The sequence below is a fragment of the Ixodes scapularis genome, unplaced genomic scaffold (genome assembly GCF_016920785.2).
Source record: "Ixodes scapularis isolate PalLabHiFi unplaced genomic scaffold, ASM1692078v2 PGA_scaffold12__126_contigs__length_90152505, whole genome shotgun sequence".
In the NCBI taxonomy this organism is placed as follows: Eukaryota; Metazoa; Arthropoda; class Arachnida; order Ixodida; family Ixodidae; genus Ixodes; species Ixodes scapularis.
This window is the reverse complement of record NW_024609838.1, coordinates 82,666,291-82,693,258: the sequence shown is the minus strand read 5'-3', so window position 1 is coordinate 82,693,258 and position 26,968 is coordinate 82,666,291. Positions and strand designations below refer to the sequence as shown.

Below are 26,968 nucleotides of genomic sequence, written 5' to 3'. Positions count from 1 at the left end.
AAAAAAGACAATAATAACTTTAATGTATAAAAACTTCCAAATTATGTGTATTAAGTTATTTTTCTATCTTAATAAAAGGAGCGTCGTAATCGCCAATTAGAATTTCGACGTAGCCCCGCCCCTTGTGACACGCCGAGCGCAGGAGCGCGAGAGAAAAAAGAACTAGCAAAAGTGACGTCACCGGTGGGTTTGAATCAGCCTTGTTTGCCACTAAAGGCTCTGTTATACTCCGACGTAAAGCGTGCGCGCGTGCGAGCGCGTCACAGCGACGCTACGTCGGCGAAAACCCGACGCTCTATACTCCGGCGTCCTGGCGTAACCGACGCGACCGGCGGCGTTCGACGCAGCTTGATTGCCTCGGCGCCAAAATGGAGCATGCCGTATTCCGCGCCGGCCGCGTCAGCGACGCCGGACCAGGATGCATCACGCGCTGGCTCTCAGTAGCCCTCGCGCGGAAAGCGCGGCGAATACGAGCAAAGCAGACGACAGGAGCACCACTCCGAATGGCGTCATGTTTGAAGAATCGGACTCGGTCGTCGAGAATCTGATCGAGGGAATTCGTCCTCACCCGTGTGTCTACGACACGAGGAAGCCTGAGTACCGTAGACCGGGCGCTTGTCAAAGATGTACCGTATGTACATTGACCGCCTACGCTTGCGGCGCAGGCGGTGCACCAACAGTGCAAGCGCGAGTTTTCGTCGGGCAAGGTACGTCCACGCCATCGCTCGAACTTGGCGCTCAAGAGGCGCGAGAATTCTCGTCTGCTATTCGAAATGAAAAGGAACCGGAAGTGGCGCACTCTTGCAGGAAACGTGCCCCCGTAGTCAGATTCTGCGCATGCGCCGCACCGGCGGCCCACCGACGCGCGCCGCGAGCGCCGCCAGGGACGCCGGAGTATAAAGAAGCCGAATTTTTTATGCGCGCGGCGTGACTGACGTGACGTAGCCGACTTCGGCCAGCGTTCGCTTGCGCGCGCGTTACGTCGGAGTATAACAGAGCCTTAAGCTGATTGATGCCGACAAAGACGTCACAACGCTTTGGACAAAAACAGGCGGAGAGTCTCGCCACGCACACTGCGGCAACAGCTGCACGTATTTTTCCATACATGCGGTTTACGTTTACGTCTGCCCGAGTTGAGTACGATAAATAGGTACACAAACACAAAGCTATAACAGTCCGCACCTAACACAGATTCCTTTAAAAGTGCTTAGGCCTCCCTTTAAGACTATATGGACATGTTTAGACTAAAGCGAGCGTGCAGGCGAGCTGGTTTGAGACAGACATAGTAAGCGTGGAGCTCGGGGAACAAAAGCACGGACACAACAAAACAAGTCAGAAACAGGCCCACAATTTGGCAGAAGTACACACCTAAACTAAGCGCAACAAAATAATATATAAAAAAACACTTGTAACTACCAACGAAGGAGCAGTTACACGAAGCACACCAACAAAAAGGCACAATCCACCAACCAAACAAAAATTAACTCCCTAATAATAAAACAAAAACAAAAAGCGGGAGACACGGGACAGAGAAAGAGGAGACACGAGCACAACAACAGCTCGCCTTTGCGATAATTCTTACTTCGGAAACCACCTTAGCGGCCACGGCTTAACCCGCAACCCGAATCCTGCTACACCGGACATTTACAGGCAAGACCACTTGATTCGGAGAAAAGAGAACACTGTTGTTCACACTGCAAAAATAAATAACGTGTCGCCGAACGCTTAAGCGACGTTCACACACTTGCAACCAAGTAGGACCGAATGCAAGACCGGTTTTAAGCCTCCTGCGACGAAGTAGGACCTGCTCCGCAGCAGCGTATGCGGTCCTACGTCGTCTCATCAGGCTTAAAAACCGGTCTTTCTCTCTCGGTCCTACTCAGTTGCAAGTGTGTGAACGGCGCTTTAGTCCCAACTAAAATGTAGTTTTAGTGGTTGCACCCTAAAGAAAAACCTAAATAAACTCTTAGAGGTTTTTTTTGCTTGTCCATATTTTGAACCCTAAAGCGTTTTTTTAAGCACCCCTTAAACGGTTCTTCGTGGAAAAAGTAAAAGGGGTTCTTTTAAGCCATTTTTTTATTTTTAATGCGAAAATGTTTGTCGTTAGGAGACTAGTGTTTGAGGCGAAACCGTTCTTCACGAGCTGAAAAAGTTGTTGGGGCATGGAAGAGCCTTTCAAGAACTGATTTTTTTCAGACTTTGGGAGCAGGCTACAGGAAGCCAAAGTTTCAGTACTTACCGCTATCTCGTTCACAAGGGCCTGTTGCCGATAACAAACGCCATTTATCTCCACGTATTTGCGGGCTTTGTTGGTGGCCATTTTCTCATTGAAAATTTCCGGAAATCACATATAACTTCTTAATCAGATAGCGGCAGGTGTTGAAAGTTTGGAATCTTGCCCCAACCGCTACCACTGCAATGGGGCGGAGTCTGAGCACTCGGCAATCCGTTGTTTCTTTTTCCGGTGAGAAAGGTTTGTCGTTCCTCCCAAACGTCGGTGTACATAACTCTTCATTGTCGTCTCTACAACTTCAGGATGCACTGCAGGTGCATCAGACAATGCGGAGTCAGGAAACAACATCCCGCGTCCCCCAACAACTCAATCGCTGAAATTTCCTCTGGGCGGCATTACCTTCCGACTATGGCTCCGCCTACATAGATGCGACTGCAGCGCATCGGCCCCAGTTAACGAATCGAATCGGTCCATGTAAACGGCTCGGATCGCATCGCTGGGCCGGGGTGGTTTGAGATGGTCAATCCGAATCGAGACTCTCCATGTATACGCTAGCGGATCGGATCGAGTGCTCGAGCGAGGGATCACGGGAGCGTTGCGTTGCATGCCGCTAGGCAAACGGGAAAATTTGGAAACAGTCGAAAGGTTACGAGGTTTGCATTGGTATTCACACGAGGGAGAAATCCCGGGGATTTCTCCTCGGCACGCGCATCTCGCGAAGAAAACGTCAGGCTTTGCGATGTGCAAAAGCCTCGCGTTTTCGTCTCGTGATGCGCGCGTGCTGGGGAGAAATCCCCCGGATTTTTCCCTCGTGTGAATTCCCCTTTAGACACGAGGTGCCGCTACTGGTCGATACGAATCCATGTAAACGAGGTGGTTAAAGTGGATCCGATTCGGTAACTGGATCCGATGTCGCATCCATGTAAACGTATCCTCCAACCACCGTGAACGTTAAACAGTGTCCAGTGTTTGCTTGATCTAACAATTGCTCAGCCCCGCGTATCATCGTTATCGTCCCACCAGATACACAATCGTTGCCCCGTGTGTTTTCGGTTTCCAAACAAAAACACGCCTTAACTAGTGTCCCCGTGCGCATCTGTCAAAACAAGATAAAACGCCGAGCCGACGTTTTCCATCGGACGGTTCCTAGCTTTCAGATAAACTGACCTTCGAATCAAAAGAGCCGAATGCCTCCCAGGAGCCTTTATGCCGGGTGTCGTCAGGCTACTCACTGACCTAAAATGACGCAGTAGATAGCCTTAACAGGTGCTTTTGATTATCCGCTGCTTTGCTAAGGACAGTGCGGAGGCTGGTTCGCGCTCACGCTGCAGGTGATTTCGAATCAATTCACACTACTGCCCGCTGCATGGAAATTATTATTTAGCCAGACATGTTCGAATTATCGCATTAAATACGCAAGTGGCACCCTACAATTACCTGATATTACTTGACCGCTGCCGCATTTAATAGTGATGAAGCCGATTTAGGTTAAGCGTTTGAAATATTTATTTTTAAAGAATTTTAGGGCATCTGATTATAAAGCGTCCCTGAACACCTTTTCAACTCTTTGCGACCCGGCGAGAAATGCAGTTCTTTTTCACGGGGCCTTTAGAATCTTCCGTAAAGTTCTAGCTATGCGCCGAGAAACAGAGAGAGGAGACATGACGACACCCGGGGATGTCGAAACGCCGAGCTCTGGCTTTAATGATTAGCAGGAAGGCCTAAAGCTCTGCCTATGTCTCCACTGCCCTCGTCGAATGCGTTCGAATGCGATAGCGTAGCCTCATATATACCGACAAAGCCTGGCATATCGCCACGAGAAGCGGCCGCCGAAATGGAAAAGGCGGCAGGCAACGGATGAGAGGAGAGCCACGTGAATGGCGCCCCGAAACACACTTCTCCCGAGCGAACAAGTGTGTTTCAGGTACTCGCCGCTGCAAAAGCAGTGCGCTGACATCCAGGATCGCCGAGAAATGGCTCTTTGATGCTCTGTATTACAAGACCCTGGCGCTCCAAATCAGCGACCAGGCACTCTATGGCTCCGTCGTCGAACTGCCAGGCTTTGTGAGTATAGAGGAGGTTGTGGCGAGAGCCAAACGCCTTGTACTGGAGACCAAGGCAGCGAGCGTTACGTCTACCCCCTATTCATACCAACCAGAGCTCGGCGTTTTGACGACCCCGCGCGCTCATCTCCTCCTCGCTCTTAGTTTCTCGACAGAGTAGTGCATTACCGTCTCTATACCGGCATAAAGAGGTCACTCTACACGGCACTCTCACTAGGTCACTACCTTGCACCATCACCGTACTCGGCATCAACTATTCCGTCTTATATTGTCAAGAGTAGCGTAGCTCCAACAGTGCTCAGACTCTGTCCAAGCTATTTGCGCTGCCAATGGGACACAAGATGAAGCCACGTGTTCTCGCAGCAGGGCGGAGCTGCAGCATTGCAAAACATACGCTAACCTTGACAATGTACACTCCAAAAAGAATTATCTCAAATGACTAACGGCAGCATTTTGTCCTCTTAACTCCCATCTGCTCCCCGAAAAGGCCATCTGGGTCAAGCTAGGTACCGTGCGCAAAAGCTGAGGACTAACTGCGCTCGACTGGGAGTAACCGAGAGGCGTGCGCGAGCAAGAGCAGTCCTCAATCCTCCCCAGAGAGGGTGCACCTGGATGTTCTAGTTCCCGAAGGCAAACGGAACGCACGCCAGGAAGACATCAGGTATTTCCCTCGTCGTGAAGATCGGTGTGACTCAGCCCAGCAGAGCTGAGAATGTCAACCAAACTCAGACGAAACTGGCAATTTTTTTATGTGCAATGATCATTCAGACATTACAAGGTAGAGCTTTGCGCGTTGTGTGAATACGAGTTGGCGAATCTATTGACTCGCATTCACCCAAGTATCTCGTCACAATAATATGTTGACATTTGACAAGTCCCAATGACGTAATTTGCCCTCGCGCAAACAATGAGCATTGATCCAAACTCAACACCTTCAAATACTAACACTCTTTTTTTTTTCAAATAAAACAATTGGGAGTTAGTGACGCAGAAATGTCGGCTCCGCGGCTTTGTCTCTTAGGCGGTCTTCCTTCGGCCTCATTGCTGTGTCCGTGTGTTCTGTGTAATGCGAGGGGGAAAAATGGCGTTTCTCGTGCGCGTCCTTCCCTTCCCTCCCCCAACACCCTCGCCCGCACTGTCTTTCTTATGCTCCTCGCTCAGTGAGTAGGGAAAATGTAAAAAGAAAAGGGGGGGGGGGGGGGAGGATTCGTTTGAAGAGAACCTGTTTTAGTAAGTTGAAAGTTGAAATACAGCCTTCCGCAGAAGCTGGTAGCCTTTTTTTTTCTCTCTCTCTGTGTCGTCTCCGATCATTGCGGGATCCGGTTTGGATTCGCAGGGCTGCAGCACTGCACTTGATCTGTTCTGTAGTGGCAAGTCAATGGAACTCGATACAAGCATATCGATGTACTTCTCTTTATAATGTATTCATTACGTGCGGCCTCAAAAAGTCGAGCGCGTTCTCGAGCTTGCAAAGCTCACGTCATGCTCTATTATTCTTGGCACCATGGGTGCTGATTTGGTTTTTGTTATGTAGCACAGAGCTCTGAGGAATAAATCGTATGAGGTTATCTTATAAATGCGAGCGAAACGCGAATTCTACTGACGGTTAATTTTTTGTATTTCACGGACCCTAACAGGAGCCGCTTGACCATAAGAGAGACACCACCGTACACAAAACTTTCGCGTTGCAAGCGGGAACTCGTGCCGTGACTTTGAAGCATAATGAGCACGTGCACGCTGGGTCTGTAATTCGCAGAGACGGTCTCCCAAAAAACTAATATTGCGCTGGTCTGCTGTCAATATATAGCATGTTATATGGGAACCATTGCAGCACCTACACAGCCTAGTAATTATTTTATGATGACTGTGCTATGCGTATGTCGAGCGATCGGGTATTTTACGCTGCCACCGTTAATAAAAATTAAAAATTCGTGGCGAACAGGCAAGTACCCTCCTGGTGCCCCAATCAACGGGGCTTGGACCACCACCGGTTTGGACAGACGTCCCAGTGTCCAAGTCATCGTCGACGCAAGTACACTCTCAGGAATTCGGCCTTAGCGTGGATTCTACCGCTCAGGAACTTCGACTTCAATCATCCTTGAATGTGATGTGTATCTACGATGCAATAAAGCTACGTTTAACTTGAACTGCAAAATTTCGTTTCTGAGACTGCAGTACACTATAGGCAACAAGTAAACTTGCGGGAGGCCCGTTTCTTCAGTTCTGCGCAGTTTGTAGTGCGCAACTTTGAGTCGGAGGACTAACAGCAAGGGCTCAAAATTTAGCGGCTCATGGCCAAATCCTATGGATTAACTTGTAGTTAAAGTGGTGAAGCGCACGAGTTGGTTCACGACTCATAGAATTAAAAGCACTAACACTAGTCCTTGTCTATTGCTAAAGCTTTTAATATTCTAACTTTTAGTCCCAGGGGTTTAAATGAAAGGACACATTTAGTCTTAGGGGTTTAAATGAAAGAGCGCAACATTCAGTCCCAGAGGTCTAAATGCAGTGGCGCAAAGGTTAGTCCTGAAGGTCCAACTTTGAGGGACTAACGGTAAAGAAGCAAAGATTGCTTCCATCCCAGCTAGTTCCCCAATGGAATATTGGTAAAGTAAGCGCATTTAATGGTAGTGTCGCGCTTCCTTTCTTCTTAGAATGTAGCACAAAATAACTGACGCCAAGTATAGGCCACTGAACCCTCAGTGAACAGTTTCGAAATTTCGCATTTCGAACGCATAGAGCCATCTGCTTGGCCATGAGGTTGCCGATAGTTGCGGATGCCGGTCCTAATCGGTATCATGATCGGCAAATTTAGTTCATCGTACCTTATTGTAATCTTGTACTTATCGTAACGGAAAATAAAGACAGCAGTGTCTCGCTCGCGCTTGAATATTATTTCGGCTGGGTGATGGGAAAGGCACGAGCAGGGCAGGGCCAGTCATGGATCTCTCTTTGTTTCTACCGGAACTCGGCCACAGTGACAGCACCAACACTTGAAAGCGGCGATATGGAGACAAAAGAATCGCTTTTGGGAAGGCAAAGGACACTTCTTATCTCGAAGGGGAAGATACATGTGACTTGTGCCTGTGAGACCGGCGATAACTGTAGGACCCAGATGACTCAGTGGAGGCCCTGCAGTTTCCTTGCGGAAGCACTAGACAGCTATCGCCACGTTAGGGACGACAGTTGTGAAAGATAACCGGCTCGTGACCCGCAGCACGGTTTCCGTGTTATTTTTCATTTTATTTTAAATTTGCAATTACAGAGCTGACTGTCTTGTCCACAGCCTTGCAGACCATTTGTTTTCGCGGGGAACTAATGGTTACTCCAGAGTTTCTGAACGAAATAAACACATGTGTTCAAAGTACGAGAGATAAAAAAAATTATCCGTACACCGGTTATCTTAAGAGTCATGTTGGTTGCAATGTTTTAACAATCAACGCTTTTCGTACGAGGTAGCTGTCTCTCCAGTCACTGCTGCGCTGGTTTGAACGTCTTAGGCCAATTGAGTTGAGGAACTGCGGTGCGAGAAGGATAGGCTGCAGCACTTGTAATTTGTACGCGTGCCGTATTTAATTCTTTGCCGTCTGGAGGTATGTCTGGTTCCGATCATTTCTGCCCAGTGTGGAGAAAGTGCTTTGTCGCGAAGAAGCGTGTTTGAGTGTGTGCACAAGTTCACGAAAAGACGCACTGGTGTCAGCTATGAAGAAGGGGTGAAGGACAAAACGGTCCCGGACGAAATGGCGCCAGACATTATGGTCCCGAATAAAATCTTTGCAAAAAACATTTGTAAGCAGCCTCTCAGTCACGTGTGCGTTTTGTGTATCGCGCGATGCTGACATTTCGGGCGGCTTCCTCAAAACACTGTTCTGGCTACGGGTCCTGAAATATTTAGTGACAAATTAGGCACAGGAAGGATTGACAAAAAGTATTAACGACCGAGTATTAGGGTCGTTATTTTAAGAAACAAAATCGCAAATGATTTGCGCAATAACGCTGTGGTTTAAAGAATATTTTCTCCGTACCTATATAAAAGCTAAGGTCTTATAAGTTTGCCAGCGTGTTGCCCTGTATATAGTTTATCTTTGCATGAAAAATTGTCCTAATTAGCCGGAACAATTTACAAGAATTGCGCACACAGGGGCGTTTAAAAAATATGCATTTTTTTAATATCATTTAAAAAAAAGACCATCATTAATATTCTTCAGACTCTCCGAAATTAAGGTTTATAACACGTACTCGCCGAATCTGCAAAAACAAATGCAATATTTGTGTGGCTTCGAAGTTATAACGCCGTTGCCAAAAAATGGGGCGTGGACATACCCGTTTTTCAAATTTTAAGTATTATTAAAAAGCGTAAAAAATACTACGGTATGGTCAGGGAAAGACAAACTGACAGCACAGAGGTGGACGGTAGTTTTGAAGGAAAACTTCCTAATACGTTTTCGTACAACCGACCCAAAAATTGTCATGGGTCGGAGAGGCGCCACCCTGTACTATGCTTCGCGGTGCCCGTTTCAACAGCCGGCGTGTAGTGTCCCCGTCTACGCGACGTAACGGAAGCAACCGGAGCACCTTTGCAAACAGATCAACCTACAACCTTGGCGTTAACATAATATAGGCGCTTTGCACACGCCCCAGATTACAGCCGCCATTGCTGCCCTTCTCTTGTCTTACCGAGATGCCGAGCCACTGGAGCGGGCGTTGACGAGCCTCGGCAAAGGCCTATGTTAGGGAGAAGGACACAGTCGAATCTAAAATGGCAATAGCATCTCCTGCTGCGGCAGTGATGGATCGAAGTGGTCAAGATAAGAGGAAGTACAAACTGAAGGTCGCATCTGGCGGAGCCCATCCACAGCTGCTGCAAACAGTCTTTAGGAGGTAGGGCGCGGCAGAACGTGAACCTGCGCCGCCTGTAAGCGCCAATAGATCCGTCGCCGTAGAGGGCCGCACGAAGCAAAGAAAATAAAGCTACTGCAAAAACAAAAACTTCCCAATGACTGAGATTGTTGGATTTGGGCGTTTTCAGATAGGATGGTACGACAATGCCTAATCGAACTTTTTTTTTTTTTTTTTTTTTTTTTAGCATTGATTTATTTTATTTGTGCCACCGCAAAAACATGTTCGAACTTTTTGGGGAGGAAAAAAATTTCTCTTGTAGAACAAAAATGAAAAAAATGGCTGTCTGTATACGCGCACGTTTTTGCGACTTCCGTGAAACCGTCTCTTTGGATATTAATAGAATAAAAACTGTTATCGCTTTAGGTTTAATACATGCTGAAATAGAAAGCGCGGAAAAAACAAGGACGAGAAAGAGACGACACGTGCGACAGACAAGCGCTTGTCTGTCGTACGTGTCCTCTCTTTTTCGTCCTTGTTTTTTGCGCGATTTCTATTTTATCATGAACTGCTGCCAACTAGCAATCTTGCTGTCGGTTCAATATTTTTTTGTTCAGAGACTGTGCACAAAAAATAAAAGGATTACTAAGCAATTCAGAGCTTTATGGATCCGAATCTTAAAAGCAAAGGCTGGAAATCTGAATTGTTTAACATGCTTTGGACGCGTTCGTTCAATATTCGCATTAATTATCATTCCATTTCAAAACAATAGCCTTTCTAAAAAATACATTGAAATGAAAACAGGTTACCGAATTTTGCAATAATTGGAAAATCAGTTAAAAATGAAGGCTACCTTAAATTTTCTTCAGCTTTTTACATATCAAGGCTCATAGTGTGTCCTATCAGGCCCTTCAAGAATGTTTTGCAATATTTTTTTTTGTATTCTTGAATTTTCAGAGCGCTAAATATACAGAATTGCCGTAACGGGAGTAGACAAAGATAGGACTTTGCCGATTTCACACAAGGGCCAGAAAGGAGTCGAAAAATGTATCAAGTCTGCGAAGAGAAAGCACCGTGACAGGAGTTCGAGAAAAATAAGAATACATACAAAATATTACAGGTGAGTTTGAAGCGCAAGTCAACATTTCATAGGCAGATTTCCCGGATCAGTGAATTTCGGAACCTCCCTACCCTTCGTAGGGAGGCTCCGAAATCTTTCTGCTGACGACCGAAATCATTCTGCTGACGACCAAATATAAATAGTGATAAAAATGACGCATGTTTAAAGTGGCAGAATTGATTTTTGTCAGAGAACTCTGGGCGCATGCGCAAACTCTGAGAGAGGGGAGGAAAGGGAAAGGGGCCATTTGTGGGGGCTTTCTCATCCGCTCAATTGCTCAGACAGTGCTGGCTAGGCTTGACTTCCTCCGCTATTATCGCGGTTTGGCTTCATAGTCGTTATTCCTCACAACTGCGCAGATGTTAAGTTGCCCAAATAGCAACCGAAATGGTTAAAATGCAAGATTTTAGACTTCCAGCAGCGTTTTCCGGTTGGTGCACGAAAGCACCCGATTCATACTCGTACGTAGTTCAACTACTGTACTCAAGTTACTGAAGTTTAACTACTTTTCTGAGTAGTTTAGTAACTTTCAATTACATTTTTTTTCGGCAATTAGTAGTTTACTTTAATTACTTTTTTTGAGTAACTTCTACTAAAGTTACAAATTACTTTCGAATTTCAGTGGTTGTTTTGCCCATCAACAAACGTTCCTGCACAAAGGAGATAAGATATTGGAAGATCAGCTGATATTTGCAAAGAGAGGGAAGCATGTGGCGTAAGAGGGGGGGGGGAGAAAACGATTCGGAGAGTCCGAAACCCCCCCCAAAATCCCCCCCCCCCCCCCCCCTGCAACAACACTGCTACGAGGCGCAGGGAGCGAACGGACACGACGCAAGAAAGGCCGAATAACTGCGGGATTAGCGCCGAAGACTGGCGTTTCTCTGTGTCCCGAAGCTCAAGGAGACTTGACGCTTTTGAAGAAAGGGCTGGTCTCTGCTTCTCCCCAACGTAGAAACTCTGGCGCACTACAGGAAATGCATACACTGCATCCTCACTCAAAGGAGGCAACAAAATGCAGCACCTGCTCTGAAACTCATTTTGTTCTTCCGTAGTTTGTGCTGTACTCGAAGAATCGCGTTCAAAAGGGCAACGCAAAGATTACCTTTTTGCGTTGCCTTTCCTCTTAAAACTCAGAACTTGCAGATTTTCAAAGATTCATAGATTGCTCGACAAACGTGTAGTAATTCCCCCAAAGTTTTTGTATAAAAAATAATAAACAATCAGTGTTGGGAAGTACTTTATGTACATGGTACTTAAAGTGCTACTGTTCAAAAAAATTGTACTTTAATTGAAGTAAATTCACTGAACATGTTCTGTTTTCCGTGGAAAGTAAAACTCCCGACTTCAATGTACATTCCCTGAACTTGAAAACGAAAAACATCGGTATCGTTGTGTGAAACCGCGCTCTTTCGAAACGTCATCTGGTCATTTCTCTCAGTGAAGTAATCGCGGCTGTAAGACCGATGAAAATAAGTGCCTTTAAGTTGATCTGATCAAATAGCTCGTCAGTGAAAGTAAAACAACTACTCTTCGGCAGTTAGACCATATACAATATTTGCTGCCATCTCCGTAAAAAACTGATGCACCTCCGATTACCCCTCAAGCAATGCATTCCAGTTAGAAAAACACTGTATAGGAAATGAAAGTTCATCATGAACGATTGTGTTAAAAGTGCTTGTACTTTACCTTGAAATATATTGTATTTATATACGGTTACTTCAAGTAAATTGCACCCGGTGTACTTACTACTTTACTTGAAGTACATAAGCTCTCATTTACTTTCTACTTTACTTTAAGTACTTCTTAGATGTACTTTACGCAACACTGTAAACAAGAAAACACTGTCTCAAAAATCAAGCTCAGACAGTGCTAAACCTCGAAGTAGAGATGACACATTCGCAGTACATCATTGAGCAAAAAAACAAGAAAGTACAAAACAAGTAGGCGCACAGAAGCAGAACCAGCTCCTAAAGCATTTCTGTGAAGAAAAAAAAACAAGCTGATTCATATTTGGCTAGCACAATTTCGCTAACGGATCAAAACATATGTACTTTCTTTTTACAATAAAAAAAGCATATAAGAGTAACTTCCAAAGTAACTTCAAAAGTAATTCGCTACTTTTTAACGGTAATTAGTAGTTTTCTCAATTACTCCCTATTTGAATAATTTCTACCCTACTCAAATTACTTTTGGCGTCAACAGTAACTTAATTACGTTTTTCGAGTAACTTGTACATGTCTGACCCGATGCCACACAGAACGCCCATTTTGAACCACTTTAAAAAGCCGCCCTTCCAGGAGCTTATGACGCGAATCCCCCGTATCAGGTGGCCGGGTCCTCCACATGACGGCAGGGACATTCCGCTTTTCACTAAAAACAGTAAGTGTGCACGAGAGGCTGTGTATACGGAATCATGCCGCACGCGGTACTGAAGTAAATAATAACTGGATAAAACTCTCCATTCTTCAGGCGTGCGCTATACACATTCACGTCTCCCCCCTTCCCCCCTTCCCCCCCCCCCCCCCCCCCACATTTAAAGTTAAAAAACATTTAAAGTGTGCGAAATGGATCCAAGCCTTAAGGCGACAGGACCCTGACGGAACGCCTTGGCAACTAACCGTGAACTCCCCTTTTGCAGGCTCCACTTCGTGGGAGGTTCGTAAACGTGCTGAATTCAGCGAAATTGTTTCTAACAAACCTCGGTTGCTCGCACGACGCGACACTGAAGTGACGACTGAGTGACTCCAAGTCGACGGTAAGAACCGATGCGGCGTCGGCGGTTTTTCCATCTCTGAAGGTACAAAGACGAACCAGGAAGTCTGTATCGTGGACAGTGGCTTTTGTTTATCCTCAAGGGTCGTCCTCAGCCATTTGGAAGAACCGTTGCATGCGAAACTACTTCAAAAAGACACGTTCAGAATGGCGAAAGTCGGAAAAGCATCACCAGAGAGCACACGTGAACACAGAGATGGCTCTGACACGGGCCGGGAGACACGTCGGGCGCTGGAGCGGACGAAGGAGCGACGGTCTGAGAGCCCCCGAAACTGCTTCGAGCGATTGCCGCGAGGGCGCGCCACGATCGTGATCAAACTCTGAAAAACTTTCTCTGAGCCGAGTTTGATCAATCAAGATCCTGTGCGCACATTCGGCGCTTGTCGCGTGCATTCTTTCTGCCGGACGCTGACCTGCTGAGTCGGTCACGGCGATCTCCTGGCACTCCGAGGAGAAACATTTTTTTCCCCGTTTTTCCTGAAGCGATCACTGGTCGTTTCTTCTCAGTGGCATCGCAAGCTCGTGACTTTGATCTGCTTTTCGCAGCCATAGGAGACTTTACTTTCAAACTTATATCTTTTCTGCGTCTACTGTTTTTGCTAAAACAGCTGTAGTTGCGAAGTGTCGGACCGTGTGCACTGCCACAAGTGACAGAACTGAATTCCACGCACTACAGAAACAGAGTCCCACTCCTTTTCTTTCATTTCCCTGAACGCTTTGACGCAAGCTTTCGGAGGTGGATTAGTTTCACGTTCGGCAGTTTAGTGTTCAGTGGGGTAACCATCACTGACGCCGACTTGATCACCAACGACGTGGGCCGTCGGAGGTTGTACAACGTTGCCTAGTGCTTGACACGACCCCCGATTCCGTCGCAGGAACTCTTGCTATGTCTAGTTGCGGACACAATTCACTTCGCAGGCGTGGACCTGCTCTGCAGCTCGTGTAGTGGATATTTGTTCTTACGTGGCTCGCTGCACCATCACTAACGTAGGTCACATGATCATACCCAGATTGGATTTCACGATTCTCCAAACCGTTGTCATATAAATTAAGTTACAGACAATCGCTATAGATCTGAATCATTATTTTTGCAATATATTTTTGTGTCTTTTTTTCTTTTTTTGCGTTGTGCGGCTTTTACGGCAGCAGATCTACTGGCGCTGACAGGCGGCGCAGGCTCAGGCTCTGCCGCGCCCTAACTCCTATATCATGTTAGCGCCAAGGTTGTAGGTTGATCCGTTCGCAAAGTCGCTGCGGTTGCTTCCTTTTACATCGCGTAGACTGAGACGCTACGCTACACGCTGGCTGTTGAAACAGACACCGCGAAGCATGTAAAGGGTGGCGCCTCACGATCGCTCCTGCCCATGGGCATTTATGGTTCGGTTGTACGAAAACGTATTAGGAATTTCTCCTTCAAAACTACCGTCCACCTCTGTCCTGACCACCCCCTAGCATTTTCACACTTTTTAATATAATAAACTCTGAAGAATGAGTATGTGCACGCACCATTTATAGAAACCGCGTTATCCTCAGTCAGGCAATATTTCTCGCTTTATAACTTCAAAACCACACAAATAATCCATCATGTTCTTGCAGATTCTGTTAGTACATATCATAAACGTTAATTTCGGAGAATTTAAATAATATTAAAGATGGCCTTTTTTTCAAACGATTTTCAAAATAATGGGTATTTAGTTAAATGCCCCTGTGTGAGCAATTCGTGTAAATTTCTCTCGCTAACCAGGACAACAATATTTAATGCACAGATGAACTATTCCCAGGGCAACACACTGGCAAAGTTTTAAGACCTTAGCTTTTATAGATACGGAGAAAAACAATCTTTAATCCAGAGCATTACTGCACAATTGCCGTATTTGCGATTTTGTTTCTCAAAATAGCGACCCTTATAGTCGGTGATTAATACTCTTTGTCAATCCTCCCTATGCCTAATTTGTCAGTACTATTTCTAGACCCGTAGCCAAAACAGTTTTCTTCTTCTTTTTTTTTTTTTGGGGGGGGGGGGGGGTGGGGGGGGGGGGGGAAGCCGCCCAAAATGCCAACATCGCGCAATACGCACAACGCGCACGTGACTGACAGGGTACTTACGTTTTTCTTCTTCTTTTTTCTTTTTTTTGGCAAGGACAATGGTTTTTTTTTTTTTTTGTTTTTTTAAGCAAGAATTGGTTTTATGTTTTCGGGCATAGAGCCAGCAAAATATGTTTTTGATAAAAATTAAAAATGGTCACAGGTGTTGGTTGTTCGATCTTATCTGAAAACGCCCAATAGCATCTTCCAAGATAATGCATCTTTCAAGAACGCACCTTCCAACATAGCATCTTTCAAGATGCCATTTTTCAGGAGTTTCAAACGTTCGAAATAAACTTTCCAAAAATTATGGCATGTGCCCAGGGTCTCAAGGACATTTTCCAAGCGCTGAAAAGTAGCAGCTTCCGGGGGCACGCGTGTGTACTCACGGAGGTAGTACAGCCACTCCTTGAAGGCCAGGCCCAAGATGACCATCTGAGCGACTTGGAAGCAGGATCCGACCACGGCCATGGCCGGGTCTGTCAACTTGAGCACTCGGGTGAAGAGGAAGATGATGGGCATGTTCAGCACGCCGGACACGACGGCCGTCAGCGAGTTGATCTTGGCGTAGTAGTCCACGCTCCAGGAGTACATCTTCCGAACGAAGAAGTAGCCGATGCTCATGGCTGCACGGGGTTAAGTTTCAAAAAGGAGTCAATGGTAAGTTCCTGGTATGGACGCTCGTTCAGCGGGGAGTTACTCCGCCCTGAAATGTGGCGGCCCGTGTTTCTTGTGTCCTTTCTCTTACCCTAACATGAGCTGAGCAAAAGGTTCACAAGCGCGAGCAGGTAAAGTCCTGTTCGCACATAGAGCGCAGCGTCGAATAGGCGCTGAAAAGAAAAAAAAACGGCGATGCGTCGCTGATGTAGCGAGTTGTCGGTTTAGCACCGATGCAATGGCGTTGTATCGCCGTTCGTCAGTGTGGAACAGCACGTGAAAAATTATGTGAATTCCAGCGCCAATTTGGCGCTGCGCTCTATGTGTGAACCGGCCTTTACTTTGATTGTATCTCCCGCTGCGCGACCGATCGTACAGCCAAGGCGCAATTGAAAGCAAATAGCCAATTTGATAATAACCACCTCCGTAGATAGTATCAATGCCTCATCGTAATATTAAAACAAAAAATGCATCGTGAAAATTATTTTCTAGCGTGAGAAAGAGCCTGTTAAAATTTTGCGTCAGTTTCATCGATTAACATCTGCGCAATTGGCCGATCAGCGCGCGAAACGCTGATAGTTAGGGTCGCGAACTGATTCGCCGATCATAAGAATGTTGTTCGATAAAACTGACATACTTTTCCATTTCACAGGGTTGCAACCCTTTGTCCATCTCAATAATTTCATAAACTTATTCGTTGCGAGACCTCTGCACTTAAGTTCAAGGGTGAAAGCTGTTCATCAAAAAATGTCACAGCGTATTTGTGCGTAGTGATAATTCACACAAAGCTCCTTTGTGTCTGACCTTTCACCGCTTATAAAACACAACAAAACCTTGAGTCTATAAATGCAGTCGTCATAAAAGCGCGTTTTCCAGCTTGTCATTAAAAAAATACGATTTGATAAGGTTAGAAAAGAAGAGGGTTCATTTCCGTTAGAAAGCGATCATTAACTTTGCATTACTCATAGTTCGTCGTTCTCCATAGGTCATATCGCTCTGCAAACGAGTAAAAAACAAAAATAAAAATACGCATCCGGTTTGCACACTGCTAAAGGTGCTTTAAAATGCTGAGATCAATAGAGACACTGAAAATGTGAAATCCAGAAACCGGCAAAATAAGACACCGATTAAGGCAGCGGTCACACTGAAGCGCTACTAAGTCATGTACAAAACTTAAGTTATTCGTCGTATGGACATCTAAAAACAAATATTTGTAGAGAAAAACAGAACTCCTATTTCTACCCGAAAAAAATCCGAATATAGATTTGTCCGTCAAAAAACGCTCAAATAAAGGCGCTCCCGAACAAACATTGAGAAATCGGTTACGACACCGTAGCAATTTCTACGCGGTTTTAGGCGCGATTCTTGTGGCTCGCAAGTTAGCTTGCTGCCACTAAATGCAACATAGTATAACCATACGCAAATCTAGTGACATTAGACTGGACTGCGGGAACTTCGGTATAATTGCTGAAAATCTTGTTGCCGGATTTTCGTTCGAAATTAGGGGCGGACCTTGAAAAAAACCATTGAATCTGGTACGACAGAAGACACAATGTAAGCTAACCTGAGACTAGAAAAACAAAACTGTACTACAAAGCAAAGGGATAAAAATCATGGAGACACCGTTTTCTCCTCTTCCACTTCAAATTTGTTTTAATTTCCTTACTCCAACCTCAGGTTTACTTTCATTCCGGTAACCTTCCCCCAGCTCGCCCGCACTCCAGCTGTCTTTCTGCTGATACGAGCCCCTTAATTCTTAAAAATAAAGTCCCAACGACTCGTGGAATTCTTGTAGTTTTTAGATGAAATGCAGAGAGATAATTGCTCAATTGACGCCTTCAACGTGAAACGTGAACAACGAGGACCGCAATCTTAGACAGATTTTTAGTATTTCTGTACCTGCCTGATATGTGTACTGATGTCTCAAAGCAGATTATTAATCGTTATCTTAACGAGTGAAATTGTAATATTTGGATAGTATAAATTTCTAACTACTAAATATTATGGCGTAATCCATACGAACCCCCACACGTTAAACACTGCGCGTATTCACTGACTCATGCGCGAGCCAAAAAAAAACGCCACGCGCGCAAACCTGCGCAAGAAGAAATATCGGCGACTTCTGCAAAATCAGCTATACCTAGCTGCTAGGCCAGAAAGCTATAGTGGCAGCTTGGAACGCCAGATCTCTCGGGCGAATCACACAATCACAGCGCCTTGCAGTCGAAAGACAAAGTTGTGAAACTAGGTAGAAAAATTATACAAGCTTCATCATGCTGGCGAAGACTGGTAAACACAGTGTGTGACAGGTCTTCCACTTATTGGCGTTCGTCTGCGGGGTCCCTGCTGAAAGCTTTTCCTGCTGCTGCTGCCGTATCCTACGTTCTCGATCATCTCGCCTCTCTTCTTCCAACCTGGTTACGGTGAAAGAAGAGAGGCGTATGGACGGCACCGCCTTGCTGCAAATCAAGTGTGTCGAAGATTCACTTCCATTTCTGGAAAACGCCGTGAGATGGCGCGGCATGACGTGTCCGCGCCCTTTCAAACCCGCGAGACGCGCGGCGTTCGAAGCACACTACGTGTCGAGCGCAAACGCCGCTTCTCGCTAGCTCAGTCGCTAAAGCACTTGGCTCGCAATCTCAAGCTAGTAAGCTAAAATCCAGCCGAAGGATTGAAATATTTTTATATGGTTCCCCGTGAACTTAACGCTTTCGTGTCGTTTTCACGTTACAGTCAAACCTTACACCCGAAATTTTAATGATCTGAATGAAAATCGGCTACAAGCTGTGCTACAATACGTGATGAAAATAGTCAATACTTACTCGCAATGTCGAATACCGTGCAGCACAGAGCACCAAACAGGCACCACAGCTGAGACTTCCCTTTGTTGGGCCGTGGCTTGAGACACGCCTTGAGACCGTCGGAAAGATTGTCCAACTGAAACAGGTTCCTAACCCTCTTTCGGAAACCGTCCTCCGCGTGTTCGGGCCTCACCAAGTGTCCGATGGCTAAGATGGCCCACAGCTGCGCTACAACCGCTATGCCCAGAGACACATACATCACCATCTTCCAGCCATACTTAGCGTACAGCTGCCCACCCAAGTTTCCGGCAAGCGGCGAACTCATGGTCAGGGACAAGCTCAAAGCGAAGAACCTGATCCTCCTGTCCTTGTTGGCAGTCGTCACCGTGGCTTGACTGTAGATGGCCGTGAAAACAGAGATCAACCCTCCGCAGAGACCATCGGGTATCGAGGCTATGACGTTGGCGTAGAGCGGCAACTCCATGCGGTAGATTGTGCCCAGGGTCATACAAGCACTGATCATATAACCCACGTTGGCCACAAGCAGGGGAACCTTGTACCCGTACTTGTCGCACCAGGGCCCGATGAAGATCGCGATGACGGCTGACGGCGCCAGCGCCACCACCACCCTGTACATGCTGAAGACACTCGCCACCTTCTCGGTGTTGTCCTTCTCTAAACTGTAGTCGTCTATGTGGTCGCAAATGGAGGCGTTCAAATGCAGCGTGTTTCGGCAAGCCTTCTGGATGAGGAGGTCCTGAATAGGCGTCGACGTCATGAAGCGGGAGACTAGGTAGAGCATTAGAAATATCTCCAGGCGGATGATGAGGATGACCTTCCAGACTTTTCCGCAGAAGGACTGCCGGTCGACCACCATCACGCTGGGGTCATTGATGACACCGTCGCCGGGAGTAGGGTTAAGGATGCCGACGTGTTCGTGACTAGAGGTGTCCAATACCGCAGGGAGGGACTTGCCAGTGTCCTGTTTGTTCTCGGCGGAGGCTCGCCCATCGTGTGCGCGTTCTTGATCCATCTGGATCGTTGGCTGGGGGTTGGAGTGGTAGACAATTCTGTCCGCTGAAGTGTCGGTCTGCAAGACAAAAAATAAAACAACAATAATAAAGCTCGACTGAACTTTTCACTACTCCAAGCATTTTGTTGATTGAAACTTCGGGCAGATTGGTGAAAAAAGGGAGGTCAGCATGCGAAACCTACAATGGAATTATTCAAATATCTGAAATACTCGCAAACATTGAAGGCCTTAAGCCGCAATCCCGTTGCTAATGCATATTACATAAGACAGTCTGCAGATACAGTGAAGCATTCTTGTATGACGATCCTGACGCAATAAATACACAAAAACTGCCAGCAGACAAGAATATTTATTATGATCGTGTTCACTCCTTTCAATCCAATAGACAAAAACTTCGATTCGCCTGAATTGGCTGAAGTAGTCAGCAGTGCAGGAACTGGCGCATTCGATTCAACCGGAAGTTGCACGGCCGCTGCACTGGCGCGTTCGATTCATCCCAGTTCTGAACGAGTTCACACCCAGTTCTTCAAAAACTTTGCAGCGGCTCCGGAGTAAGTTCAGCATCCGAGCAGAAGCAGTCGATGAGAGCAGACGACACTCCTTGTCCGTCTTTGCTCGCGGTACTATTTCTTGGAGCTCTTGCTCAAATGTCTGCGAGGTTTAGCAGTAACGCTGAGACGGAGGTTACATTCCCTTTCATTGATGAAAATAATGTACCGTAGTGGACGCGGAATCGAGATCCTAACCGAGGGTAGTAACTTGCCCAATTATGATATTCTGAAAGCGTTTTACGCACCTGCTCGCGCAGGTTTAGCTCCCTCTGGTAAGCGTCGAAAGAGTGGCCCACCTAAATTGTTCCTTTATGATGATACGCTGTACTAGGTTCCTATTCTCATTAAAAGACACAGGAAAAGCACCACTCTTGATAGCGCCACCTTCAGTAGCTCTTGGATGCAGACTGACGATCCTGATACATAGGAGATGTCTGGGATTTACTACATTGGCACTCACATGCACTGTAGTTCAGCATAATACTGCACGGTTTATCCGCTGGTACCTGCGGCCGCCCACTGAAGCGGCTGAGAAAAAAACACCCAGAATCGGCATTGGCTTGGTAGTTACTCACGAATCTTTTTTGGGAATCAGAATCAACGCTTCAACTTGACGTCAACGTGAAGGTCGATAAATGTTTTGGCAAGACGCCCTTGTCAGGCTTTTGTCTTCGAAGTGACTGCCACCGCGCGCTGCTGCCAGTAACTTCCGACGCGAAAGCTTCCTTAGGTAGCGAACCTATCGTCGAAATGCGAAACTCGAGAGTCTTGGAATTAATCTACTGTTGCTAAATGAATGCGAATAACACAAAAACCTATGGAAACGATAAGAACCAGAAGGCCGTTCAAAACGCAAACAAACTCATTTTGTGCAGAAAATGATTTTAGTACACTCGAATCAAGAATCATTCACAGACAAGATTCCGTTTATTAACTTTAAAATTAAGGAAACGCGAATGGCCTCATCAAACCGCAAAGAATTAGATGAAACAAGAGCCGACAGATGTAGATGACACTCTGGGCCTCCGCTGCGGAAGCCGATCACAGCGCCAATCCTAACGCGGTGGCTGCACTGGTTCTGCGCCGCCGCTGCACGACTCATGCACTCCTCGGAACTCGGACAGAACTTGATCAAAACTTTCTGGCCCAATCAAGCAGAATCGAACAGACCTAAAGCCTCGATGTCAAAAGTCTGCATTGGACTCCTAGATATAAAAACTGTAACTCTATTAATTAAGCCCTGGCCATGCACGTGTAAAGAAAAGTACGAGCACTTCCACATTAAGCTGAGCCGCTCAACCTGCGTGACAGCGCTGCCAAGCCCTGTCAGCTCAATTGCTTTTCCACGTGCTGGGCTACCTACAGTGACAGTGGCGTCACGGAGCGGATGCACAGGCATTTATTTCTAGGTGTCGATGATACCCTTCTTGTAAGCCCCCGATTTGCCAGAAAACCAACCCCTAACCCAGCCACTGTCCCTCTCTCCCACCACAAAAAGTCGGTGCACTTCGCCCGATATCAAAGCAACAAATGGGCGTAAACGTTGCAGCATCTTTCGATAGGTGCTGACATCCAATCAGAGCATCACGTTGCTGCGACGGCGCGCAAAGCGTGTTAATTGGCAAAGCGCGCTGACTTCTTGCGGGGCGAGGAGTGTACGGGCTTTCAGATTAACGAATTTTGTAGCGTGAGCTACACTGGCCGAGGTTGAGCAGTTTCGCGTGGCTCCCAAAGAGCCGTGCTGCGCATGCGCGAGGAGCAGTGACGTCACACGGCGCACAGCTGGCGCGCCGGAGCCGCCGCCGCGCGCGCTTCGCCGGTCTTCGCATTCCAGAGGAGTGACGTCATAGCCGCGGCAGACGCACTGACGCCGCCGCGTGCCCAGCTGTGCGCCTCCGTTGCGCAGTAGCCAAGTCTGACGCTGCACCGGAGCCGCTTGATGGCGCCTCTCATTTTGTGCGCATAAGCTTAGGCTACATATATGCTGGCATAACCGAGCTAAGCCACCGCAATTTTTTTTACTGTACCTCGTTTCCCCCTGTGGCCCTAAACTCGTCAAACACGAAGTTGGAGCCAAAAGTTCGAATGGGCGTCGGAGACAAAAGCGCGAAGTCATCGTCGTGATGCTACAGTCGGTGCTCTCCGTCAACTTCCGCCCCGAATTTGTGTTTGACGAGTTTAAAGCCCCTGAAGTGCGAGCGCAGCTGACAGTTACGAGTCAATAACAAATCCAGCGGCGACTAAAATGCAACGTCATGGCGTTCGCCGTCCTATTCGGCGGCACATCCAATCAAGTGCACGTCGTGACTTTGCGCTTTTGGTCTCTGTGTGTATGCGCTTCTTTGTCTTTTAGGCTTTGACCACGCTCGAACTGAAGGGTAGGCTGATGAGGTTCTTGAGGAAGAAAAAAGAGAAATTCTAGCGTGTTTTTGTCCCGTGAATTTGAATATCACAAGAATCTGGCTGTAATGTATCAATAGATGCGAGAAAAAGTGAGAAACCAAACGATGGGTCTGACGTCACACCCAGAGGTTTTAACACTCGTGAGGGAATGAGTGCAACGTTTATGATTGCTCAGGTAAGGCACGCGGATGGCGCAGAAAATATGAGATATTTGTATAATAAGTCACAATGCTCTCCTCCTACCGAACTCGCCGGGAAGGAGGGACGTTAGCGCTGTTTTCAAATTCCTGCAGTTGCCGCTTTGCGCATCATCCTGAAACATAATTTTTGATATTCGTTATATTGGAGGCTAACTGAAGAATATTTAGGCGCTTTTTCTCAAGCACAGAACCGCTTCAATTCCCCATTAAATTAAGGTGAAACGAATAATTTAAATTACATTCCGCTCCGTTTGTTTGAATGAGACAGCGCACGTACATCGCCTAATCCTTCCCTGGAGGTGCCGCGAATGAGACCGCGAGCGCATCGAGCGGACCACGATGTCACGCGGCACCGACGGCGAAGGCTGCCAACGACGCACCGACATACCGGGTTCTCCGAGACAACCAAGACTGCCGTCTTGACTGGCGCTCGAAAAACTCACGACGACAGGTGGCGGGAACCCACTTGAAAGAGGAAATCCCCGGGAGGGCGCATCAGCAGTTCCGACCACGCAAAACGACAGCGCCAAAACCATTGGGTTCTCGCGGAATGAGATGTAGTTATTCGGCTAGTAAAATAGCTGACGTTAGCTCCGTCAATTTTAGATTGGACTCATAAGAGCGCGGTGCACAACAACAACAAAAAAAACAATCAACTCGTGATTCCGAACAAGTGACCTCAGTTCTGAGCCGCTCCGGTGACGAAGGATTCGCGACTCTAGCGAAATCGACGCCGCGTAGCGGTAGCGCCGAGAAACTCAGGAGAAGAGGTCGTCTAGACTCTGTCGTCTGCTATCGTTGCTTGGTTCTCGTAGGCAGCATAGAAACAAACATCGTTTCCAGTAATTATTTTTATGATTCCGCCGTGTCATTCCTACACACTGACTAGAAGAAGGTTTCTATCGTCGAAAAATCGCTTTGCTTTCAAATGTAACACTGATTTTACGCTGCTGTGCAGGAATTTGTGGTGGTCCGCGTGCTGAACGACGAAAACGACCTCCTCTCGTCCGCTGTTTTGCCTGAGCGGCGCACCCTCTATAGTTCGCTGGAGTCGCGAATGCTGCGCTCAACAAACTTATACGGAGCACTCGGAACTGTATATTTTATAATTGGAGCGCTATTTTGGCGGTAGGTAAAAAAACGCTGAAATAGCGGCTTTGACCGAGAACAACACAAGTTTGCCAGCCAAGCGATTTACGCTTTTCACCATCCCTTCCCTCTCGAGTCCAGCAGCAGTTTCGGCCTCAAGGAAATGGCCTCCCTCCCGTATTCGGGCTGTTCCATTGCCTGCTGCGTCATGAATCAGTTCGTCACCACGCTCCCAGCAGACAAGACACAATTGGCGTGTTCCGGACATAAAGTTATAACAATAAACGCCCAAGGATCAGCCAGCGCTAGTGTCTACGGGACTTCCGGTTACAAATTGAAGCAGACAGAAACCAGTCTACTTTTCCAGTCTTTCTCCGCGCAAGCCGGCCGTGTCGCGGCGGTCGCCTATTGTTCGCCGCGACCTGGCGGTAGCCGCCGCAGGAGCATCGGGCAGCAATGGCGACGAACAGCACGGCGGACAGCGTCCCCGTCGTGATTACGACGGAATTTAAGGCAGTTACGAGTTCGGAAAGTTCCTTCGGAAGCCGGTGCCGCCGGCTCAGAATCATCGCGAAGTAATAGTAACGGACAGCACAGAGGACAGTGGGCGACTACGAATCCGGAAAGCTTCTTCGGTAGCCGGTGCAGAATCATCGGGGGGAAGCAGTGGCGATTAGCAGCACAGCGGACAGTGTTCCCGGGGTGATTACGACGGGGTTTAAGGCGGTTACGAATCCAGAAAGCTTCTTCCGTGGTGCCAATATTACGAAGAGAAAACTTTTTCATGAATCTGGCCGCGTGTACGACGTGAAGGAGGTCCGTTTCGACGGACAAGTGGATGTCACGGAGCGCCGTACTCTGCAAACAAAATTAAGCGCGCCCGCAAAAAAATTTAGTTGGCGTTGAGGGGACTGCGGTAATTATGTACGTTTATTTCTGAATCAGCTTGACAATAACTGGGCGATTTTTTTTTCGCGCCGTTCCGCGATTCTCTTTACTATCTTCCTGTAGGCTGATGGAAACATCCAAGGGTAGGCTTAGGAGGGCGACCGCATTCCGCTTCTCGATTCCAGTGAAGTATTTGCTGCATAGAGTTTGCCGTCGGTGTCGATGCTGTTCTATCGTCGCTAGAAGAGAAAAGAAGGTAACTGTATTATACGTCAGCAGCTTAAACAAAGCACGAACTGGAATGTAAGAAACACCACTAACCTGTATGGACGCACAAGTCGTACCCAGGTCGCGCAGTACTCCGCCTCGTACGGCTTCGAAGGGACGATGTAGTACTACGTGCCGTGCGCGATCTTCGACGTACTGTTTCCACCGACCAGGCAGCACTTGTTGCGGCTTTCTTGGTGCGGAATAGTCATCTCAGAAATTACAGCGCTAACCCACTACAACGCACAACCAACGCAGCGACTGGCAGAAGATGCCCGATGCAACGGACCCGTTTGCCGCTAGGGGCGCCCTGGTCGGGGCTTGAATTAGATCCGCACGGTTCCTATGGGAAAACGTACGGTATATTTTTCTTCTCACCAGGGAATAATAAAAAATCGGCGTAGTTTCTTTACTCGTAGCGGGTGCTAGGTAGATTTATTCAGATTATAACAGTTTAATTTATTTAGTTAATGTTCTTTTTTATTACTAAGCGATGTTTAAGTTAGCAAAAATTGAGGCCCAGGTCTATGTTGTACAGCATGATATGTCAATACAAGCTATCAACTCAAGCAAAAATAATTAAAAAGTGCGTAGCGTTTATTTAAGCTGTACTAGCACTAAGATTCGTGCACAGTTTGTTACTAATCCAGTACGTGTTCTTTGTTCCACAACTCCATGCTTCGTACTTGTCTTTTTTTATTGTTTTACTTTTCCATATATTAACATCCTTTCGGTGTTTTGTCAATGTGATTCACTCTGTGTGCTTCATAGCATTGACCTTATGCGTAAATACGTTCCCTATAATAGCAGTCTGCGACTTCAACACGTATTACACGTGTGTATTGGGTTATTTTAGCGCAGTGTTCGACGCCATCAATTTCAAGGAAAAACACTCCGACATATTTTCGTACATCCGATGTAAAACGCTGCAAACTTTTTTATTCTGTCATCACACCAAGCAATAGTTGCTCTTATAATCGAGCGCGAAGAGAAAACGAGTTTTCGTTTTCCCATAGGAATGCATTACCGGAGGTGAAATTTAGACTGCTTGCTGTCTGCTTCAAAATGCAACCGCACACTAGCGCCACCTGAGCCTCCGGCGTTTATTGTAGCAACTCTATGGCTCCGTGCACTGAGAGAAGCTGGAGGAGAGGGGGAAAAGGCTTACTAACTTTTCCAATCAGAGCTCCGCACTCTGACATCACCGCTACACTCTCATCTCTTCCACTCCTCGAGTTTCTCTTCGTAGAAGTTTCGTGAGCACTGTGCGAAGTGGTGGGAAGCAGAGGAGGGAGCTCGAAACGAACGAGCTGATCCTTCGCACCCGCTCCATTTTGACCACCCGATATCTTATAAGACTTGCAAAGAGCACAAACGAGGTCTTGCCTGTAATCCAGCACTACATCAATGTCCGTGATCTACGGACTCGCGAAATTATCGACAGTGAAACCTTCGTGAACCCATACATATTTAGGGCAAACTTTCTCACGTTGAAACCCTATTAGCTGACACGAAAAAATATTTTTGGAAAATAAAGCGGCACTGCTGTACGCTGCCCGGATCGCTAAAAAGTTGACTTTGAGATGGTGGCGAACGTGGTTGGCTGGTGGTGCTGTGCTCGTCTGTCAGTGTCATCGTTCAGGTCAAGCTTCAGCCTGCTCAGCGTAATCGGCGTGTCGACGCTATTTCGGAATTTTATGAAAGTATACTTCTTTCTCAGTTCTATGCCTAAAACCTTTTTTTTTTTTTTTTTTTTTGTAACGATTTTTTTTATCTACAACTTTAAGCGCGAGACACATGCGCAAAAAATCCACCCGATCCGACGTCCGATCCGGCAATACGACTGCCTGATCCGAAAAGTTCGGTCGCTTCAGACGTCGGATCGGCGATCTGGTGTGCGTCCGACGTGCCAGATAGTTTCGCACGGCGGACGGACTGTTGGAAGCGTCCAGCCAATGATAGCACAG

General features: G+C 46.9%; 1 protein-coding gene across 6 annotated transcripts in view; it reads right to left on the bottom strand.

Annotated features, from left to right (window-relative positions):
* LOC8025508 overlaps positions 1–26,968 on the bottom strand; it is a 177,722-nt gene that overhangs the window by 24,183 nt on the left and 126,571 nt on the right. For all 6 annotated transcript variants that reach the window (XM_040217573.3, XM_040503546.2, XM_040217571.3 and 3 more), the window contains exons 2-3: positions 18,592–19,660; positions 15,502–15,738 (exon numbers count right to left, since the gene is read on the bottom strand). In XM_040217573.3, coding sequence (XP_040073507.1) covers positions 15,502–15,738; positions 18,592–19,603 — 1,249 coding nt within the window. In that variant the 5' untranslated portion in view covers positions 19,604–19,660. The remainder of the gene's footprint in view (positions 1–15,501; positions 15,739–18,591; positions 19,661–26,968) is intronic.